Source organism: Pristiophorus japonicus, chromosome 15 (assembly GCF_044704955.1).
Source record: "Pristiophorus japonicus isolate sPriJap1 chromosome 15, sPriJap1.hap1, whole genome shotgun sequence".
Classification (NCBI taxonomy): Eukaryota; Metazoa; Chordata; class Chondrichthyes; family Pristiophoridae; genus Pristiophorus; species Pristiophorus japonicus.
In genome coordinates this window covers 76,122,582-76,146,327 of record NC_091991.1, presented here as the reverse complement: position 1 = coordinate 76,146,327, position 23,746 = coordinate 76,122,582, and the positions used below count along the sequence as shown (strand labels likewise).

Below are 23,746 nucleotides of genomic sequence, written 5' to 3'. Positions count from 1 at the left end.
ACTGGATCCAGAACCTTGACATGGATTACCCTCTCCCAATAAAGAAGCTGGACCTCTCGTCCAACTCCTTAACCAGCCTTCCCAACTTCCGCAACCTTCCACAGCTCAGAAGATTAGTCCTGGATCACAATAAGATTCCTGCTCTGCCCGAGGGAGCGTTCGACAACTTGATCGAATTGGACGAGCTGAGCATCAGAGGAAACACAATCCAGGTTATTCCTGAGCAGATCTTCCACCCTCTCGAGAATCTGAGATACTTGACCCTTTCTGAAAATAAAATCAAGGGATTCCCCAACAACTCACTGGACAAGTTGGAATATCTGGAAAAATTTGATGTCTCAATGAATGAACTGATTACAGTCCCCCGAAACTTCTTTGAGAATAACCTTATGCCTTATGTCTACCTCCACAATAACTCCTGGCACTGTGAGTGTGACACTGTGCAGTATTTGAGAGAATGGATTCAATCAAACGATGGTAACATATACAGAGGTTCTGGGGAGGCTGATTCTGAGAGCGTTGTTTGTCTGACTCCATCTGCTTGGCGAGGAATTGCGATTATTAATCTCCCAATGGACCTTATCTGTCCGGATGTGACAACAACTGAAATTGTCCCTGAGACACACACAATTACAGAAAGGGTAGAAGTGACCACTTTCAACAGGCCCTGGTTAATGACATCTCCATCACTGGGGGTCTGTGCTCCATACAGGGATTTAGCAGGAAAGGTTGGGACCAACTGCAGTCACCGGTCGCTTGTGTCTGTCCCCGACTCTCTGTCTCCAGACACTGAGATCCTCTTACTGGACTTCAACTCTCTCAGCTCCATCTCTTTAAGCTGGTTCAAAGCCCTCCCACAGCTCCATGATCTCAGCCTTTCCAACAACCGGATCCAGAACCTTGACATGGATTACCCTCTCCCAATAAAGAAGCTGGACCTCTCGTCCAACTCCTTAACCAGCCTTCCCAACTTCCGCAACCTCCCACAGCTCAGAAGGCTAGTCCTGGATCACAATAAGATTCCTGCCCTGCCCGAGGGAGCGTTCGACAACTTGATCGAATTGGACGAGCTGAGCATCAGAGGAAACACAATCCAGGTTATTCCTGAGCAGATCTTCCACCCTCTCGAGAATCTGAGATACTTGACCCTTTCCGAAAATAAAATCAAGGGATTCCCCAACAACTCACTGGACAAGTTGGAATATCTGGAAAAATTTGATGTCTCAATGAATGAACTGATTACAGTCCCCCGAAACTTCTTTGAGAATAACCTTATACCTTATGTCTACCTCCACAATAACTCCTGGCACTGTGAGTGTGACACTGTGCAGTATTTGAGAGAATGGATTCAATCAAACGATGGTAACATATACAGAGGTTCTGGGGAGGCTGATTCTGAGAGCATTGTTTGTCTGACTCCATCTGCTTGGCGAGGAATTGCGATTATTAATCTCCCAATGGACCTTATCTGTCCGGATGTGACAACAACTGAAATTGTCCCTGAGACACACACAATTACAGAAAGGGTAGAAGTGACCACTTTCAACAGGCCCTGGTTAATGACATCTCCATCACTGGGGGTCTGTGCTCCATACAGGGATTTAGCAGGAAAGGTTGGGACCAACTGCAGTCACCGGTCGCTTGTGTTTGTCCCCGACTCTCTGTCTCCAGACACTGAGATCCTCTTACTGGACTTCAACTCTCTCAGCTCCATCTCTTTAAGTTGGTTCAAAGCCCTCCCACAGCTCCATGATCTCAGCCTTTCCAACAACCGGATCCAGAACCTTGACATGGATTACCCTCTCCCAATTGAGAAGCTGGACCTCTCGTCCAACTCCTTAACCAACCTTCCCAACTTCCGCAACCTCCCACAGCTCAGAAGACTAGTCCTGGATCACAATAAGATTCCTGCTCTGCCCGAGGGAGCGTTCGACAACTTGACCGCATTGGACGAGCTGAGCATCAGAGGAAACGCAATCCAGGTTATTCCTGAGCAGATCTTCCACCCTCTCGAGAATCTGAGATACTTGACCCTTTCTGAAAATAAAATCAAGAGATTCCCCAACAACTCACTGGACAAGTTGGAATATCTGGAAAAATTTGATGTCTCAATGAATGAACTGATTACAGTCCCCCGAAACTTCTTTGAGAATAACCTTATACCTTATGTCTACCTCCACAATAACTCCTGGCACTGTGAGTGTGACACTGTGCAGTATTTGAGAGAATGGATTCAATCAAACGATGGTAACATATACAGAGGTTCTGGGGAGGCTGATTCTGAGAGCGTTGTTTGTCTGACTCCATCTGCTTGGCGAGGAATTGCGATTATTAATCTCCCAATGGACCTTATCTGTCCGGATGTGACAACAACTGAAATTGTCCCTGAGACACACACAATTACAGAAAGGGTAGAAGTGACCACTTTCAACAGGCCCTGGTTAATGACATCTCCATCACTGGGGGTCTGTGCTCCATACAGGGATTTAGCAGGAAAGGTTGGGACCAACTGCAGTCACCGGTCGCTTGTGTCTGTCCCCGACTCTCTGTCTCCAGACACTGAGATCCTCTTACTGGACTTCAACTCTCTCAGCTCCATCTCTTTAAGCTGGTTCAAAGCCCTCCCACAGCTCCATGATCTCAGCCTTTCCAACAACCGGATCCAGAACCTTGACATGGATTACCCTCTCCCAATAAAGAAGCTGGACCTCTCGTCCAACTCCTTAACCAGCCTTCCCAACTTCCGCAACCTCCCACAGCTCAGAAGGCTAGTCCTGGATCACAATAAGATTCCTGCCCTGCCCGAGGGAGCGTTCGACAACTTGATCGAATTGGACGAGCTGAGCATCAGAGGAAACACAATCCAGGTTATTCCTGAGCAGATCTTCCACCCTCTCGAGAATCTGAGATACTTGACCCTTTCCGAAAATAAAATCAAGGGATTCCCCAACAACTCACTGGACAAGTTGGAATATCTGGAAAAATTTGATGTCTCAATGAATGAACTGATTACAGTCCCCCGAAACTTCTTTGAGAATAACCTTATACCTTATGTCTACCTCCACAATAACTCCTGGCACTGTGAGTGTGACACTGTGCAGTATTTGAGAGAATGGATTCAATCAAACGATGGTAACATATACAGAGGTTCTGGGGAGGCTGATTCTGAGAGCGTTGTTTGTCTGACTCCATCTGCTTGGCGAGGAATTGCGATTATTAATCTCCCAATGGACCTTATCTGTCCGGATGTGACAACAACTGAAATTGTCCCTGAGACACACACAATTACAGAAAGGGTAGAAGTGACCACTTTCAACAGGCCCTGGTTAATGACATCTCCATCACTGGGGGTCTGTGCTCCATACAGGGATTTAGCAGGAAAGGTTGGGACCAACTGCAGTCACCGGTCGCTTGTGTCTGTCCCCGACTCTCTGTCTCCAGACACTGAGATCCTCTTACTGGACTTCAACTCTCTCAGCTCCATCTCTTTAAGCTGGTTCAAAGCCCTCCCACAGCTCCATGATCTCAGCCTTTCCAACAACCGGATCCAGAACCTTGACATGGATTACCCTCTCCCAATAAAGAAGCTGGACCTCTCGTCCAACTCCTTAACCAGCCTTCCCAACTTCCGCAACCTCCCACAGCTCAGAAGGCTAGTCCTGGATCACAATAAGATTCCTGCCCTGCCCGAGGGAGCGTTCGACAACTTGATCGAATTGGACGAGCTGAGCATCAGAGGAAACACAATCCAGGTTATTCCTGAGCAGATCTTCCACCCTCTCGAGAATCTGAGATACTTGACCCTTTCCGAAAATAAAATCAAGGGATTCCCCAACAACTCACTGGACAAGTTGGAATATCTGGAAAAATTTGATGTCTCAATGAATGAACTGATTACAGTCCCCCGAAACTTCTTTGAGAATAACCTTATACCTTATGTCTACCTCCACAATAACTCCTGGCACTGTGAGTGTGACACTGTGCAGTATTTGAGAGAATGGATTCAATCAAACGATGGTAACATATACAGAGGTTCTGGGGAGGCTGATTCTGAGAGCATTGTTTGTCTGACTCCATCTGCTTGGCGAGGAATTGCGATTATTAATCTCCCAATGGACCTTATCTGTCCGGATGTGACAACAACTGAAATTGTCCCTGAGACACACACAATTACAGAAAGGGTAGAAGTGACCACTTTCAACAGGCCCTGGTTAATGACATCTCCATCACTGGGGGTCTGTGCTCCATACAGGGATTTAGCAGGAAAGGTTGGGACCAACTGCAGTCACCGGTCGCTTGTGTTTGTCCCCGACTCTCTGTCTCCAGACACTGAGATCCTCTTACTGGACTTCAACTCTCTCAGCTCCATCTCTTTAAGTTGGTTCAAAGCCCTCCCACAGCTCCATGATCTCAGCCTTTCCAACAACCGGATCCAGAACCTTGACATGGATTACCCTCTCCCAATTGAGAAGCTGGACCTCTCGTCCAACTCCTTAACCAACCTTCCCAACTTCCGCAACCTCCCACAGCTCAGAAGACTAGTCCTGGATCACAATAAGATTCCTGCTCTGCCCGAGGGAGCGTTCGACAACTTGACCGCATTGGACGAGCTGAGCATCAGAGGAAACGCAATCCAGGTTATTCCTGAGCAGATCTTCCACCCTCTCGAGAATCTGAGATACTTGACCCTTTCTGAAAATAAAATCAAGAGATTCCCCAACAACTCACTGGACAAGTTGGAATATCTGGAAAAATTTGATGTCTCAATGAATGAACTGATTACAGTCCCCCGAAACTTCTTTGAGAATAACCTTATACCTTATGTCTACCTCCACAATAACTCCTGGCACTGTGAGTGTGACACTGTGCAGTATTTGAGAGAATGGATTCAATCAAACGATGGTAACATATACAGAGGTTCTGGGGAGGCTGATTCTGAGAGCGTTGTTTGTCTGACTCCATCTGCTTGGCGAGGAATTGCGATTATTAATCTCCCAATGGACCTTATCTGTCCGGATGTGACAACAACTGAAATTGTCCCTGAGACACACACAATTACAGAAAGGGTAGAAGTGACCACTTTCAACAGGCCCTGGTTAATGACATCTCCATCACTGGGGGTCTGTGCTCCATACAGGGATTTAGCAGGAAAGGTTGGGACCAACTGCAGTCACCGGTCGCTTGTGTCTGTCCCCGACTCTCTGTCTCCAGACACTGAGATCCTCTTACTGGACTTCAACTCTCTCAGCTCCATCTCTTTAAGCTGGTTCAAAGCCCTCCCACAGCTCCATGATCTCAGCCTTTCCAACAACCGGATCCAGAACCTTGACATGGATTACCCTCTCCCAATAAAGAAGCTGGACCTCTCGTCCAACTCCTTAACCAGCCTTCCCAACTTCCGCAACCTCCCACAGCTCAGAAGGCTAGTCCTGGATCACAATAAGATTCCTGCCCTGCCCGAGGGAGCGTTCGACAACTTGATCGAATTGGACGAGCTGAGCATCAGAGGAAACACAATCCAGGTTATTCCTGAGCAGATCTTCCACCCTCTCGAGAATCTGAGATACTTGACCCTTTCCGAAAATAAAATCAAGGGATTCCCCAACAACTCACTGGACAAGTTGGAATATCTGGAAAAATTTGATGTCTCAATGAATGAACTGATTACAGTCCCCCGAAACTTCTTTGAGAATAACCTTATACCTTATGTCTACCTCCACAATAACTCCTGGCACTGTGAGTGTGACACTGTGCAGTATTTGAGAGAATGGATTCAATCAAACGATGGTAACATATACAGAGGTTCTGGGGAGGCTGATTCTGAGAGCATTGTTTGTCTGACTCCATCTGCTTGGCGAGGAATTGCGATTATTAATCTCCCAATGGACCTTATCTGTCCGGATGTGACAACAACTGAAATTGTCCCTGAGACACACACAATTACAGAAAGGGTAGAAGTGACCACTTTCAACAGGCCCTGGTTAATGACATCTCCATCACTGGGGGTCTGTGCTCCATACAGGGATTTAGCAGGAAAGGTTGGGACCAACTGCAGTCACCGGTCGCTTGTGTTTGTCCCCGACTCTCTGTCTCCAGACACTGAGATCCTCTTACTGGACTTCAACTCTCTCAGCTCCATCTCTTTAAGTTGGTTCAAAGCCCTCCCACAGCTGCATGATCTCAGCCTTTCCAACAACCGGATCCAGAACCTTGACATGGATTACCCTCTCCCAATTGAGAAGCTGGACCTCTCGTCCAACTCCTTAACCAGCCTTCCCAACTTCCGCAACCTCCCACAGCTCAGAAGGCTAGTCCTGGATCACAATAAGATTCCTGCTCTGCCCGAGGGAGCGTTCGACAACTTGACCGCATTGGACGAGCTGAGCATCAGAGGAAACGCAATCCAGGTTATTCCTGAGCAGATCTTCCACCCTCTCGAGAATCTGAGATACTTGACCCTTTCTGAAAATAAAATCAAGGGATTCCCCGACAACTCACTGGACAGGTTGGAATATCTGGAAATATTTGATGTCTCCAAGAATGAGCTGCGATCAATCCCCCGAGACTTCTTTGTGTTGAATCCAGTGCTTAACGTCTATTTGTCCAATAACCCGTGGCACTGTGATTGTGACAGTCAGTACTTGAGTGAGTGGATCAAAATGTACGCGGGTAAAGTGCTCAGTGAGGAAGATGTTCCTGATAGTACAGATCTTCTTTGTGGAGGCCCCCCTGAAGTGAGTGGAGTGCCTCTCATTGACTTCGTATCCGAGATGTGCAGACCCAGCACTCCTGACGATGTGACCCTGACATCTATCGGCAGCCTTGAGGTGACCCAGACCGCCTTGATCTCTGTCAGCACCGAAGACACCACCAACCTTTGGGAGCGGAGGTCCGGCCTCCTGCGCCTACTGAGCACATTGGACTCGAACTGCTTCCTGCTCTTTATCTTGCACTGCCTCTCACTCAGCCTCCTGCTGCTGGAGATCAGCGCTCTCTCGCTCTACACCCTCAAGGTTCACTGGCAGTGCTACGCGCCGCTGAAGCGCCTCGCCCGGCAGTGCTCTAACATCAGACTGATACGGTACAGCTCGCTGGTGCCCCAGTTTCACCAGATCTACCCCCTGCTGAGCTCTGGCATGGAGCCAGGCGCCACGGGGGCAGCTGGCAATGAGCAACGGTCGGACAATGCCTTAACCTTACCTTTTGAGGAACAGAAACACCCTGTCGGTCCGATGGAGGCTTCTGCCGTTGCATTTGACACTTTCTTATAGAAGGTCTACCACAAGCAAATGCCGGGTTGCATAAATGGATGTGTGTGGAAGGACACGCCAATATAAAAAGCTTGCAATGGTTCAAAATAAAGCATGCTTCTGAACTTACGTGTCAGCAGAGGCCGGGCAGTGGCCCTATTTAGATATTGCTCCTGTACGTGTTACACATTCCATCTGCTGGGCCCAATGGCCTGCTTCTGAGTTGAAAATATTATCTAATTGCAATACTAGATTCCTATACTTTTATACAAATTTCTCTCAATAACATGTCAAGTAAAACAGGCCAATACATATTCTGTTCTGTATATTGGTACATTAGTATATATAGCTACTCTGCAAAAATAAGTATGTACACGTTGGGCTAATAAACAATATTTTCCTCGGTCTTATTTTTCCTCTCTTATTGTCGATTCTATTCAGCCTATTTGGGAGGCCTTATATATTTTTTTGCTACATTTATTTGTTGGGCCTGGGGCTGCAACCCCATCCGGCCCAGGGTTAATTCGCCCCTGACAATCACTAATAAATCCAATAGGGAATTCAGCAGAAACTTCTTTGAAAAGAAAAGAAAGACGTGTTTATATAGCGCCTTTCACAACCACCGGTCATCTCAAAGTGCTTTACAGCCCGTGAAGTACTTTTGGAGTGTAGTCACTGCCAATTTGCGCACAGCAAGCTCCCACAAACAGCAATGTGATAATGACCCAGATAATCTGTTTTTGTGATGTTGATTGAGGGATAAATATTGGCCCCAGGACACTGGGGATAACTCCCCTGCTCTTCTTCAAAATAGTGCCACGGGATCTTTTACGTCCAACTGAGAGAGCAGACAGGTTTAACGTCTCATCCGAAAGACGGCATCTCTGACAATGCGGCGCTCCCTCAGCACTGCACTGGGAGTGTCAGCCTAGATTTATGTGCTCAAGTCCCTGGAGTGGGATTGAATCCACATCATCATAGGTGGTCCCTCGAACAAGGATGACTTGCTTCCACGAGAGTTCACAGATGTTTCAATGAAGGACCCGATGTTCCAGCTCTGAACTCCAGTTGAAGGGTGAAGATGCCTGTGTGTGGATTTTTTTAACATGTGATGACCGTTGCACACCAGCCACCACATGGGCTTGACAGAGCTAGGCCTTTATCCAGTGGCAAGGGTTAACCAGGATGAGTGGAGACCTGCTCTGCTGCAAGCACCTAGTGTGGCACACATATCGCAGTGTGGGCTGGCCCGTGCTGCCCCTGGGCCCTCGGCTCTTCTGGGCCCTGCACCCTCATTCACCGCACCTCCGTCACGATCTCTCGCCGCTCCTCCGTCACCACCACTCGTCGCAAGTCCGCCACGACCTTCCCGCTCCTCTGCTGTACCAGGGCCCCACCAATGTTCCTGGCCACGCAACCCACAACCTTCTGACTCAGAAGCGAGAGTGTTACCACAGGGAGTGTATCAGCTGTGGCTCAGAGAGTGGGGAGACTCGCTACCACAGGGAGTGGTTGAAGCGAATAGCAAAGATGCATTTAAGGGGAAGCTGGATAAATACGTGAGGGAGAAAGGAATAGACGGTTATGTTGATAGGGCGTGATGAGGTAGGGATGGGAAGAGGCTCGTGTGGAGCACAAACACCTAGATAGACCAGTTGGACCGAATGGCCTGATTCTGTAAGTAACAGCACAGGAACAGGCCTTACAACCCATCAGGTCTATACCAATATTTATGCTCCACACCAGCCTCCTCCCACCCCGACTTCATCTCACCTTATCAACATAACCTTCTCTTCCTTTAAAAAGAGTAAAATTGGATGATTATACTCTCGGGCGCAGTTAGACAAGGAGCTGTGATATGAATCCCCACAAAGCCGAGTAACTTCCGCTTCCATTCCCAGCCTGCGCTGAGCCAACTGATCAAATCCACGATGGTAGCTGCGGCAGGACAATTTGCCTCAGTACCCTTGGGATAGGAAAGAAGGGGGTGGGTTGGGGGGGGGGCATGGGGTGGGGGGAAATTGATCCGGTGGGGGGCCCTGGCTCTAGTGATCGGTATCAAGTGATTCTCTTGCTGGAAACTGCATGTGTGGTGAGGTGGCCTGGGGGGGGGGGGATCAGGCTGAGCGGTGATGCCTGCCATGGTCAAATGGCCTGCCGAGACTGACTGTGCGGATTCACACGCCGACAGTGCCATTTCGAGGGGGGAGTGAAGGCAGCTGAGGGCCACTGGTGCCCCAGTCAGGGCCGTCAGGAGGAGGTGGGGGGGGGAGAGAACAGGGGTGAAAACATTTTGCCGAACTTGTTTTTTTATTTGGGGAGAAGGAGAGCAGCCGGCAGGGCTAGGAGGCCTTGTGACAACCTCGCGCACACACCGTGTGACAAGGCTAATGAGTTTCACTCTCACCACTGGGATATGGACACACCACAAAACAAGGTTTGCTGAATAATGCAGAGTGATGCCCCCTTTAAATGACCATGGCTCAGTGGGTAGCTCTCCCGCCTCTGAGTCAGAAGGTTGTGGGTTCAAGTCCTACTCCAGGGCAGAGGAGGCCTTACAACTCCTGTGGGATCGTTGCACACAGCCTGTGGGCCATGGGGCTCTGGCTGCCCCTAGGCCTTGTTCCCACAGCGCTGGCCATGGACGGTAAATCTTCAGACCTGCTTTGCAAAGGCCTGACGCGGGGACTGTGTTGTTTGTGACTGGCGGCTCACTCGGGCTGTGCCCGAACTCCCCGAGCACTTGTGCCGAGAGTCCCCGGGAGCGTCGGGTCGGAGCCTAGACTGTGAATGTCACAGACCGCTCCGTCATGGGGAGCATCGTATCCAAGCCCCATTGTAATCATCAATCCGACCTCCATGCGTACACATTTCTCCCCTCCACCCCCGCTTCATTCCTGGAATGTGGGCATCGCTGGCAAGGCCAGCATTTATTGCACATCCCTGAACTGCCCCTTGAGGAGGTGGTAGTGAGCCACCTTCTTGAACTGCTGCAGTCCGCGTGGTGAAGGTACTCCCACAGTTCCAGGATTTTGACCCAGCGACGATGAAAGAATGGATGATATATTTCCAAGGCAGGATGGTGTGTGACTCGGAGGGGAATGTGGAGGTGGTGGTGTTCCCATGCACCTGCTGCCCTTATCCTTTTAGCCGGTAGAGGTCGCGGGTTTATGAGGTGCTGCTGAAGAAGCTGTGGCGAGTTATAAGAACATCAGAACATAAAAAATAGGAGCAGGAGTGGGCCATATAGCCCCTAGAGCCTGCTCCGCCATTCAATTAGATCATGGCTGATCTGATCATGGCCTCAACTCCACTTCCCTGCCCGCTTCCCATAACCCTTGACTCCCTTATCGCTCAAAAATCTGTCTTTCTCCACCTTAAATATATTCAATGACCCAGCCTCCACAGCTCTCTGTGGTAGAGAATTCCAAAGATTCACGACCCTCAGAGAAGAAATTCCTCTTCAATTCCATCTTAAATGGCCGGCCCCTTATTCTGAAACTATGGCCCCTAGTTCTAGATTCCCCATGAGGGGAAACATCCTCTCTGCATCTACCCTGTCAAGCCCCCTCGCAATCTTAAATGTTTCAATAAGATCACCTCTCAATATTCTAAACTCCATATGGCAGGCAAGCCAGGAGATGATTTGGAATAATCAAGTCTAGAGGGTACAAAGGTATGTGCTCGCTGACCTACATTGGCTCCCGGTTAAACAACGCCTCGATGTTAAAATTCTCATTCTCGTTTTCAAATCCCTCCATGGCCCTCACCCCTCCCTATCTCTGTAATCTCCTCCAGCCCCACAACCCCCCCGAGATGTCTGCGCTCCTCTAATTCTGGCCTCTTGCGCATCCCTGATTATAATCACTCAACCATTGGTGGCCGTGCCTTCAGCTGCCTGAGGCCCAAGCTCTGGAACCCCCTCCCTAAATCTCTCCGCCTCTCTACCTGTCTCTCCTCCTTTAAGTCGCCCCCTTAGAACCTATCTCTTTGACCAAGCTTTCGGTGACCTGTTGCTAATATGTGGATAAGTGAGGCTTCCATCGCGTGCCTCCTGGTGGCCATTGTTAGAATTACACCACCCGGGCTCAGCTCATTTGCTGCAAGGGACCATGGAATGTTCGTTTTTGTGCGAGGACTTCGGCGAGATAGGGCACTCGTCACCCAGAAAAGGCTCTACCCAATCACTCCACTGCCTGTTGGCATGTCATCTCACTCTCCCATCTCCCTACACTGCGTACAGTTCTGGTCTCCTTATTTAAGGAGGGATATATTTGCATTGGAGGCAGTTCAGAGAAGGTTCACTCGGTTGATTCCTGAGTTGAAGGGGTTGTCTTATGAGGAAAGGGTGAGCAGGTTGGGCCTATACTCATTGGAGTTTAGAAGAATGAGAGGTGACCTTATTGAAACGTATAAGATTCAATAACCAGGAGGCATAGATTTAAAGTAATTGGGAGGAGGTTAAGAGGGGATTTGAGGGAAAATGTCTTCACCCAGAGTGTGGAAGGGGTATGGAACTCGCTGCCTGAAAGAGTGGTAGAGGCAGAAACCCTCACCACATTTAAAAAGTGCTTGGATGTGCACTTAAAGTGCCGTAACCTGCAGAGCTACGGACCAAGAGCTGGAAAGTGGGATTAGGCTGGGTGGCTGTTTGTCAGCCACACGGACACGATGGGCCGAAATGGCCTCCTTCTGTGCTGTAAATTTCTATGATTCTATAATTCTGAGGGGCCTTGACAAGTTAGATGTCGAGAGGATGTTTCCCCTCGTGGGGGATTCTAGATCTAGAATAAGAGGTCACCCATTTCAAACTGAGATGAGGAGGAATTTCTTCTCTCAGACGATCGTGAATCTTTGGAATTCTCTTCCCCAGAGACCTGTGGAGGCTGGGTCATTGAATATATTTAAAGTGGAGATAGACAGATTTTTGAGTGATAAGGGAGTAACGGGTTATGGGGAGTGGGCAGGGAAGTGGAGTTGCGGCCAGGATCAAATCAACCGTGAACTTACTGAATGGCAGAGCAGGCTCGAGGGGCCAAATGGCGAACTCCTGCTCCTATTTTTTATGTTCTTATGTACACTCCCATTGTATCGTAATCCACACTCCTTGCATCATCTCCCACTCGAACTCCTTCTTTCTCATGGCTTCAAAATTGTGGACTCCTCCCCTCCCCCAGTCTTGTCTTCCCTTGACGATCTACATGCTATCAAACCAAAGTTTGGTGTCCTCTAATCACTACTGCTCCACTGCTGCTGAAGCCCTCATCCGTGCCTTTGTTACCTCTATACTTGACTATTCCAATGCACTCCTGGCTGGCCTCCCACATTCTACCCTACGTAAAGCAGAGCTGATCCAAAACTCGGCTGCCCGTGTCCTAACTCACACAAAGTCTCACTCACTCATCACCCCCTGTGTTCGCTGACCTACATTGGCTTCCGGTTTAGCAACGCCTCGATTTCAAAATTCTCATCCTTGTTTACAAATCCCTCCATGGCCTCGCCCCTCCCTATCTCTTTAATCTCCTCCAGCCCCACAACCCCCTGAGATAGTCACACTTCTCTAATTCTGCCCTCCTGATTATAATCGCTCAACCATTGGTGGCTATGCTTTCTGTTGCCTCGGCCCCAAGCTCTGGAACTCCCTCCCTAAACCTCTCCACCTCTCTACCTCCCTTTCCTCCTTTAAGAGGCTCCTTAAAACATACATCTTTGGCCACACTTTTGTTCATCTGCCGTAATATTTTCTTATGTGGCTTGGTTATACTGAGGCCCCGCCTGCCCTCTCGGTTGGATGTAAAAGATCCCACAGCCTCTATTGCGAAGAAGAGCAGTGGAGTTCTCCCCGGTGTCCTGGGGCCAATATTTATCCCTCAATCAACATCACTAAAACAGATGATCCAGTCATGATCACATTGCTGTGTGTGGCAGCTTGCTCTGCGTAAATTCCCACATTACAACAGTGACCACACTCCAAAAAGTACTTCATTGGCTGTAAAAGCACTTTGGGGCTTGCAGTGGTCATGAAAGGTGCTATATAAATGCAAGTCCTTTCTTTCTTTTCCAATAAATCCAATGGGGAAATCAGGAAAAACATCTTAACCTAGAGAGTGGTGAGAATGTGGAACTCGCTACCACAGGGAGTGGTTGAGGCGAATAGTATCGATGCATTTAAGGGGAGGCTAGACAAGCATATGAGAGAGAAGGGATAGAGGGTTACGTTGATGGGAGTGAGATGAAGAGGGGTGGGAGGAGGCTCGTGTGGAGCATAAACACCGGGGTGGACCAGTTCGGCCTGTGCAGGATACCCAGAACAACAATTGGGCCTTTCAGCCCAATCCGTCTATTCTAATTACATTCTATGTAATTCTATTGGTTTAGCTGTGATTCATTCTTCCTTGAATGGTATTTATCTAAAACCGTTAAAACACAGTCGAGTTTCACGCAGTCTTTACTTACTGATTGAGATTTGTCATGTATGTAACCTTTATGTAACAACACTGCAATACTGTATACACCTAAGAAATGCACACCTTGACCACAGGGGGTGAACTTGCAGGAGACACTCCTCATCTGGTCATCCAGGTATATAAAGGGAGGTCCCACGCAGGGTCATCACTTCTTGGTCCTGTGAATAAAGGTTCAGGTCATGGAGTGACCTAGTCCATAGAATGTGCCTCGAGTGGATTTGTGGTATTGTGTAAGGACTTTACATTGGCGACGAGAAACGAGAATCAACAATCCACGAGAATGGCCACTGGCAGCATAGATGAATGGTACTGTGTTGGTGAGGACTGGGACGATTTCATTGAGAGGCTTCAGCAGAGTTTTGTCACGAAGGACTGGCTGGCAGACGCAGCAGCCGACAAGCGAAAGGTTCATCTGCTGACCAGCTGTGGACCTAAGACTTACGCGCTCATGAAAGACCTGCTAGCACCGGAGAAGCCGGCGGACAAAACCTTTGAAGAGCTCAGCAAACTGATCGGTGAGCACCTCAAACCGGCGAGCAGCGTACACATGGCCCGACACAGATTCTATGCCCACCGACGTCGGGAAGGACAGAGCATACCGGATTTTGTTGCGGACCTCCGGTGCTTGGCCAGCCTCTGTAAATTCACAGACGCCTGCAAGGGGGAGATGCTAAGGGATTTCTTTATTGAGGGCATCGGTCATGCTGGGATTTTCAGAAAGCTAATTGAGACCAAGGACTTGACTTTGGAAGTGGCGGCGTTGATGACTCAGACTTTTATGGCGGGGGAGGAGGAAACCAAGATAATATATGCGCGCAATTCTGCCTCCAACGTGGCGATGGATCAGGGAGTCAATATCATAAACGTGACACAGAGCCCCGCAGGCAGGCAAGGGCAGTTCGACACACCCCAGGCAGCAATAGACCCAAGAGTAAGTCTCCAACAGAGACAATGGCAGGTTGAACGGACATTTACTTCCTCCCCCAGTGGACAATGCATCCTGGGATGGGGCCATTGACTCCCACTAACAGGGTGCTCAAGAGCAGTCAAAGAGACAATTAGCGAGGAATGCCTTGTAACAGTTCTTTTGTTCAGAACAATGGGAATCTCAGTTCATGCTGGAAGTGTGGGGGCAGACATGCTGCCAGGACTTGCAGATTTCAACAGTTCGTCTGCAGAAATTGTAACTCCAGTGGCTATTTAGCCAGCATGTGCAGAAAGCCTGTAACCAGGCTAATATACGAGGCGGATGAACCAGATGAGGGGTCTGCGAGGCAGGCTGACGCTTGGGGCAAATCAATGGACGCTGAAGTTCAGCGAGTTCATGTGGCAAACATTCACAGCTCATATACCAAAACGCCACCCATGATGATGAAAGTCCTATTAAACGGGATCCCTGTACTCATGAGTGTTCAACAATTCGAAAAGCTATGGCCACTCAAAGCCAGCAGACCCAAACTAGAACGCATTGAGATGCAATTACAGACGTACACCAAAGAAATCATTCCAGTACCAGGTAGTGCAATGTTGGTGGTCACACACAATGGATCGGTGAACCGGCTGCCGCTCTGGATTGCCCTGGACAATGGTCCCGCACTGTTGGGGAGGAGCTGGTTAGCTGAGATGAACTGGAAATGGGGGGATGTGCACGCCATGTCATCTGTGGAGCGAAGTTCATGGTCACAGGTCCTACAGTAATTTGAATCACTATTTCAACCTGGCGTCGGGACGTTCAAAGGTACCAAAGTAGTGATACGCATCACCCCGGACGCCAGACTAGTGCACCACAAAGCCAGAGCTGTGCCGTATGTGATGCGGGAGAAAATTGAGAGCGAGTTGGACCGGTTGCTGAGAGAGGCATCATCTCGCCCGTTGAATTCAGCGACTGGGCGAGCCCCATCGTTCCTGTCCTAAAAGCGGATGGCTCGGTCAGGATCTGTGGCGACTACAAGGCCACTATCAACCGGGTGTCCCTACAAGACCAATAACCGCTCCCGTGGAGCGGAGGACCTTTTTGCCACGCTGGCAGGCGGCAAGCTGTTCACCAAGTTGGACCTCACTTCAGCCTACATGACCCAGGAACTGGCCGACGAATTTGAACGACTGACCACCATCACCATGCACAAGGGCCTGTTTGTTTACAACAGCTGTATGTTTAGCATTCGATCAGCGGCCGCGATTGTTCAAAGAAACATGGAAAGCCTGCTCAAATCCATTCCCGGAACAATCGCATTTCAGGACGACATCCTCTTCACCGGTCGTGACACCGAGGAACACCTCCACAACCTGGAGGAGGTGCTACGCCGACTGGACCGGGTAGGCCTGCGACTCAAGAAGTCTAAATGTGTGTTTTTGGCTCCTGAGGTTGAGTTCCTGGGCAGGAGGGTTGCTGCAGATGGGATTCGGCCTACCGAATCCAAAACGGAGGCAATTCGACGAGCACCCAGGCCCGGCAACACATCGGAATTGCGTTCATTTCTGGGACTCTTGAACTATTTTGGTAACTTTCTGTCAAACTTAAGCACATTGTTGGAGCCGCTACACGTGCTCCTGCATAAGGGTTGCGATTGGTTTTGGGGGGACTGTCAGGAACGGGCTTTCAACCGGGCGCGGAACCTACTTTGTTCAAATAAGTTGTTGACCCTGTACGACCCCCGTAAGAAATTCGTTCTGACACGTGATGCATCATCCTATGGGGTTGGGTGCGTGTTGCTGCAGGGTAACGCTGAGGGCCAACTACAACCTGTGGCTTCTGCCTCCAGGTCGCTCTCTCAAGCTGAACGGAGATATGGGATGGTCGAGAAGGAAGCACTTGCATGTATCTATGGGGTGAAAAAGGTGCATCAGTACCTTTTTGGCAGGAGGGTTGAATTAGAAACGGACCACCTGCCGTTAACATCCCTGCTGTCAGACAGCAAGGCCATCAATGCCAATGCGTCAGCTCGCATACAGCGATGGGCTCTCATGCTGGCTGCGTACGACTACACCATCTGGCACCGGCCCCGCACCGAAAATTGCGCTGACGCGCTCAGCAGGCTTCCACTCGCCACCACTGAGGGGGCAGTGGAGCAAAGCGCTGAGATGGTCATGGCTGTCGATGCCTTTGACAGCGCAGGCTCCCCCATCACAGCCCACCAGATCAAAATCTGAACCAACAGAGACCCCCTCCTATCCTTGATTAAGAAATGTGTCCTGACTGGGGATTGGGCTCCCGCACATGGAGCATGCCCTGAGGAGGTCAGACCGTTTCACAGACGGATGGATGAGCTCTCCATCTAAGCCGACTGCCTACTATGGGGCAGCAGGGTAGTCATGCCCCAGAGGGGCAGGGAGGCATTCATCAAGGAACTCCACAGCGAGCACCCAGGCATCGTGCTGATGAAGGCCATTGTCCGGTCACATGTGTAGTGGCCTGGAATTGATTCAGACCTGGAATACTGTGTTCGCAGGTGCACGACGTGTGCCCAGCTAGGTAATGCCCCCATGGAGGCCCCGCTCAGCCCGTGGCCCTGGCCCACCAGGCCATGGTCACATATTCATGTAGACTACACGGGCCCGTTCATGGGAAAAATGTTTCTCATTGTGGTTGATGCGTACTCGAAATGGATCAAGTGCATCATTTTGAATTCGTGCATGACATCCATCACTGTGGAGAGTCTGCGTGTAGTCTTTGCGACCCACGGCTTGCCGGACATCCTTGTTAGCGATAATGGCCCATGTTTCACAAGCTACGAATTCCGGGAGTTCATGTCGGGTAATGACATTAACCATGTCAGGACAGCACCGTTCAAGCCGGTCTCCAATGGCCAGACGGAACGTGCGGTCCAAATCATAAAACAAGGCATGCTCCGTATTCAAGGACCCTCCCTTCAATGCTGCCTATCGCGCCTCCTGGTAGCCTATAGGTCCCGACCGCACTTGCTCACAGGGGTCCCGCCCGCGGAGCTACTCATGAAACGAAATCTCAAAACTCGGCTGTCCCTCATTCATCCAGTCCTGTCCGACATTGTTGTGGGCAAGCGCCAGTCCCAAAACGAGTACCATGACCGAAATTCAAGGGGGAGATGTATAGAAATTGATGACCCCGTATTTGTTCTCAATTAAGCTTTGGGGCCCAAATGGCTTGAGGGTACTGTAATAGACAAAGAGGGGAATAGGGTCATAGTGGTTAAACTTAACAATGGGCAGATATGCCGCAAGCATCTGGACCAAGTAAAAAAAAGGTTCAGCATGGACACTGAGGAACCTGAGGAAAATCATGAGATGGTATTCACATCACCGCCAGTGAACGAGCAACAAGAACATTCAGCAGCATGCACAGTCCCTGCGGTCAGTCCGGACAGGCCAGAATTACAGGTGACCGACATGCATACCAAGGCTCAACAACCAGATCCCCAACTGTGGCGCTCCACGAGAGAGCGCAGACCACCCGAGAGACTTAACCTATGATCCCAATAAGATGTTGAGGGGGAGGTGATGTCATGTATGTAACCTTTATGTAACAACACTGCAATACTGTATATACGTAAGAAATGCACATCTTGACCACAGGGGGTGAGGTTGTGGGAGACACTCCTCACCTGGTCATCCAGGTATATAAAGGGAGGTCTCTCGCAGGGTCATCACTTCTTGGTCCTGTGAATAAAGGTTCAGGTCATGGAGTGACCTTGTCCATAGAATGTGCCTCGTGTGGATTTGTGGTATTGTGTAAGGACTTTACGAGATTCATTATCCTCCTGCAGAGATCGAAGATCACGTGACCTTCTCCGTGGTCCAGCGAACAGCGTCAGAATGAGACCCCTCCCAGAATGTATCGACACTGCCCCTCCCCTCACCCACCCTCCCCATCCCTGCGGTCAATGGGAAGAGCAGGCGACCCTGCTGTGAGCCAATCGGCGGCTGTTGGAGGTGCCGTGGCCTGCACCGCGTAGGCCCTCAACTCTACCCTCAACATCATCCTGCGGAGGCTACCACCGCTCCCGAGGGACCCTCACTGACGGCGACCTCCTGCTCCCCGTCGGCAGCGATCCCAGAGATTAGAATGTGAGGGATCGGCCGGGACCAGTGGGGAGGAAGGACCTGCTTCTGCAACCAGGGACCGTTCAAATCGCCAGACCATAATAAATCAAACCTCATCGTCCATCTAAAATCCATTGCCCTTAATTCATCGGATATACGACACAGAAACAGGCCATTCAGCCCAAACAGGTCATACCCGCGTTCATGCTCCACTTAAGCCTCCTGCCATCTTTCCTTATCTAAATCAATCAGCATAACCCTCTATTCCCTTCTCCCTCATATGCTCGTCTAGCCTCCCCTTAAATGCATTGATATTATTTGCCTCAACCACATTCTCACCACTTTCTGGGAAAAGAAGTTTCTTCTGAATTCCCCATTGGATTTCACGGTGACTATCTTATATTGATGGCCTCTAGTTTTGCTCTTCCCCACAAGTGGGAACACTCTCTTTGTATCCACTCTATCAAAACCTTTCATCATTTTAAAGACCTCTATAAGGTCACCCCTCAGCCTTCTCTTTTCAAGCAAAGAGACCCAGCCTGTTCATCCTTTCCCGATCTGTATACCCTCGCATTTCTGGTATCATCCTTGTAAATCTTCTCTGCACCCTCTCCAGTGCCCCTATATCCTTTTTATAACATGACGACCAGAACTGCACGCAATGCTCCAAGTGTGGTCTAACCGAGGTTCGAGACAGGTTTAGCAGACCTTACCTACTCTTCAGTTCCACTACCCGAAAAGGCCTGACCACTGTGAGACCCAATTGTTTCTTAACTGATTCCGGGGTAGTCCTGTGGAATTGCTCTATCTGGGGGTCCACGAAAGTGTTGCCGACCGAACAGCCTAGCAGCCCGTAACCGTGGCAAATTATAAAAAGTACTTTTTAAATGCGGTAAGGGTTTCTGCCTCTGGGTGATAACATAGAAACATAGAAACATAGAAAATAGATGCAGGAGTAGGCCGTTCGGCCCCTCGAGCCTGCACCGCCATTCAATGAGTTCATGGCTGAACATGCAACTTCAGTACCCCATTCCTGCTTTCTCGCCATACCCCTTGATCCCCCTAGTAGTAAGGACTACATCTAACTCCTTTTTGAATATATTTAGTGAATTGGCCTCAACAATTTTCTGTGGTAGTGAATTCCACAGGTTCACCAGTCTCTGGATGAAGAAGTTTCTCCTCATCTCGGTCCTAAATGGCTTACCCCTTATCCTTAGACTGTGACCCCTGGTTCTGGATTTCCCCAACATTGGGAACATTATTCCTGCATCTAACCTGTCTAAACCCGTCAGAATTTTAAACGTTTCTATGAGATCCCCTCTCATTCTTCTGAACTCCAATGAATATAAGCCCAGTTGATCCAGTCTTTCTTGATATGTCAGTCCCACCATCCTGGGAATCAGTCTGGTGAACCTTCGCTGCACTCCCTCAATAGCAAGAATGTCCTTCCTCAAGTTAGGAGACCAAATCTGTACACAATACTCCAGGTGTGGCCTCACCAAGGCCCTGTACAACTGTAGTAACACCTCCCTGCCCCTGTACTCAAATCCCCTCGCTATGAAGGCCAACATGCCATTTGCTTTCTTAACCGCCTGCTGTATCTGCATGCCAACCTTCAATGACTGATGTACCATGACACCCAGGTCGCGTTGCACCTCCCCTTTTCCTAATCTGTCACCATTCAGATAATAGTCTGTCTCTCTGTTTTTACCACCAAAGTGGATAACCTCACATTTATCCACATTATACTTCATTTGCCATGCATTTGCCCACTCACCTAACCTATCCAAGTCATTCTGCAGCCTCATAGCATCCTCCTCGCAGCTCACACTGCCACCCAACTTAGTATCATCTGAAAATTTGGAGATACTACATTTAATCTCCTCGTCTAAATCATTAATGTACAGTGTAAACAGCTGGGGCCCCAGCACAGAACCTTGCGGTACCCCACTAGTCACTGCCTGCCATTCTGAAAAGTACCCATTTACTCCTACTCTTTGCTTCCTGTCTGCCAACCAGTTATCAATCCATGTCAGCACACTACCCCCAATCCCATGTGCTTTAACTTTGCACATTAATCTCTTGTGTGGGGACCTTGTCGAAAGCCTTCTGAAAGTCCAAATACACCACATCAACTGGTTCTCCCTTGTCCACTCTACTGGAAACAGCCTCAAAAAATTCCAGGAGATTTGTCAAGCATGATTTCCCTTTCACAAATCCATGCTGACTTGGACCTATCATGTCACCTCTTTCCAAATGCGCGGCTATGACATCCTTAATAATTGATTCCATCATTTTACCCACTACCGATGTCAGGCTGTTTGGTCTACAATTCCCTGTTTTCTCTCTCCATCCTTTTTTAAAAAGTGGGGTTACATTGGCTACTCTCCACTCCATAGGAACTGATCCAGAGTCTATGGAATGTTGGAAAATGACTGTCAATGCATCCGCTATTTCCAAGGCCACCTCCTTAAGTACTCTGGATGCAGACCATCAGGCCCTGGGGATTTATTGGCCTTCAATTCCAAACAATTTCCCCAACACAATTTCCCGACTAATAAGGATTTCCCTCAGTTCCTCCTTCTGACTAGACCCTCTGACCCCTTTTATATCCGGAAGGTTGTTTGTGTCCTCCTTAGTGAATACCGAACCAAAGTATTTGTTCAATTGGTCTGCCATTTCTTTGTTCCCCGTTATGACTTCCCCTGATTCTGACTGCAGGGGACCTACGTTTGTCTTTACTAACCTTTTGCTCTTTACATATCTATAGAAACTTTTGCAGTCCATCTTAATGTTCCCTGCAAGCTTCCTCTCGTACTCTATTTTCCCTGCCCTAATCAAACCCTTTGTCCTCCTCTGCTGAGTTCTAAATTTCTCCCAGACCCCGGGTTCGCTGCTATTTCTGGCCAATTTGTATGCCACTTCCTTGGCTTTAATACTATCCCTGATTTCCATTGATAGCCACGGTTGAGCCACCTTCCCTTTTTTATTTTTACGCCAGACAGGAATGTACAATTGTTATAGTTCATCCATGTGGTCTCTAAATGTCTGCCATTGCCCATCCACAGTCAACCCCTTAAGTATCATTCGCCAATCTATCCTAGCCAGTTCACGCCTCATACCTTCAAAGTTACCCTTCTTTAAGTTCTGGACCATGGTCTCTGAATTAACTGTTTCATTCTCCATCCTAATGTAGAATTCCACCATATTATGGTCACTCTTCCCCAAGGGGCCTCGCAGAACGAGATTGCTAATTAATCCTCCCTCATTACACAACACCCAATCTAAGATGGCCTCCCCCCTAGTTGGTCCCTCAACATATTGGTCTAGAAAACCATCCCTTATGCAGTCCAGGAAATCCTCCTCCACCGTATTGCTTCCAGTTTGGTTAGCCCAATCTATATGTAATTAAAGTCACCCATGATAACTGCTGCACCTTTATTGCATGCACCCCTAATTTCCTGTTTGATGCCCTCCCCAACATCACTACTACTGTTTGGAGGTCTGTAGACAACTCCCACTAATGTTTTATGCCATTTGGTGTTCTGCAGCTCTACCCATATCGATTCCACATCACCCATATAGTCCTTCCGAACTATTGCATTAATCTCCTCTTTAACCAGCAATGCTACCCCACCTCCTTTTCCTTTTATTCTATCCTTCCTGAATGTTAAATACCCTTGGATGTTGAGTTCCCAGCCCTGATCATCCTGGAGCCACGTCTCTGTAATCCCAATCACATCATATCTGTTAACATCTATTTGCACAGTTAATTCATCCACCACATTACGGATACTCCTTGCATTAAGACACAAAGCCTTCAGGCTTATTTTTTTTAACACCCTTTATCCTTTTAGAATTATGATGTAGTGTGGCCCTTTTTGTTTCTTGCCTTTGTTTACTCGGCCTTCCATATTGCTTTTTACCTTTCTACCATCTGTTTCTGACTCCATATTACTTCGCCCTGTCTCGCTGCATAGGTTCCCATCCCCCTGCCATATTAGTTTAAACACTCCCGAACTGCATTAGCAAATGTTACACCTAGGACATCAGTTCCAGTCCTGCCCAAGTGCAGACCGTCCCTTTTGCACAGGTCCCATTTACCCAAGAACTGGTTCCAATGTCCCAGGAATTTGAATCCCTCCCTCTTGCACCACTGCTCAAGCCTATTCTAACTATCTTGCTCCCTCTACTCTGATTAGCACGTGGCACTGGTAGCAATCCAGAGATTATTACCTTTTTCCTCTATTTCTCCTCAAATCCCCTCTAAACCTCCTACCAATTACTTTAAATCCATGCCCCCTCGTTGTTGACTTCTCTGCTAAGGGAAATAGATCCTTCCTATCCACTCTATCTGGGCCCCTCATAATTTTAATAAGGTCTCCCCTCAGCATCCTCTGTTCCAAAGAAAACAAACCCAGCCGATCCAATCTTTCCTCAGAGCTAAAGTTCTCCAGTCCAGGCAACATCCTCGTAAATCTCCTCTGTACCCTCGCCAATGCAATCACATCTTTCCTGTAATGCGGTGACCAGAACTGCATGCAGTACTCCAGCTGTGGCCTAACCAGTGTGGTATACAATTCAAGCATAACCTCCCTGCTCTTGTATTCTATGCCTCAGCTAATAAAGGCAAGTATTCTGTATGCCTTCTTAACAACTTTACCTACCTGGCCTGCTACCTTCAGGGATCTGTGGACTTGCACTCCAAGGTCCCTCTGTTCCTCTACACTTCTCAGTGTCCTCCGATTTAATGTGTAGCTGACGAATGCGGACATTTATCAGGCTAGGCTGTGATGCCCCACTTGAGCGAATAGCCGCCATTTAGCCTCGCACAAGAATAACGGCCATTAGTGGCTTGTATCTGAATTTGGCCCCATTCCAGTCGCACTGGGACGCCGCTCCGTCAGGAACAGAACAGTTCCAATAATGACATATTAAAATATGATGCTTTAATCCATTAAAAACGTTCACGACACAACACGAGTTGAATTCGCTGAGAAGAATCGAAAG

At 48.7% G+C, this 23,746-nt stretch overlaps 1 protein-coding gene across 1 annotated transcript; it reads left to right on the top strand.

Moving 5' to 3' along the window:
• Positions 1-413: 413 nt before the first annotated feature.
• On the top strand, positions 414-7,650 carry LOC139280863 (uncharacterized). Its single transcript, XM_070900620.1, has one exon. The coding sequence runs from the start codon at positions 573-575 to the stop codon at positions 7,269-7,271; it is 6,699 nt and encodes a 2,232-aa protein (XP_070756721.1). The 5' UTR covers positions 414-572; the 3' UTR covers positions 7,272-7,650.
• Positions 7,651-23,746: the final 16,096 nt, after the last annotated feature.

Excerpts from the sequence above, each read along its gene's own strand:
- LOC139280863 (XM_070900620.1), top strand. The coding sequence starts at position 573 with ATGGACCTTATCTGTCCGGATGTGACAACAACTGAAATTGTCCCTGAG.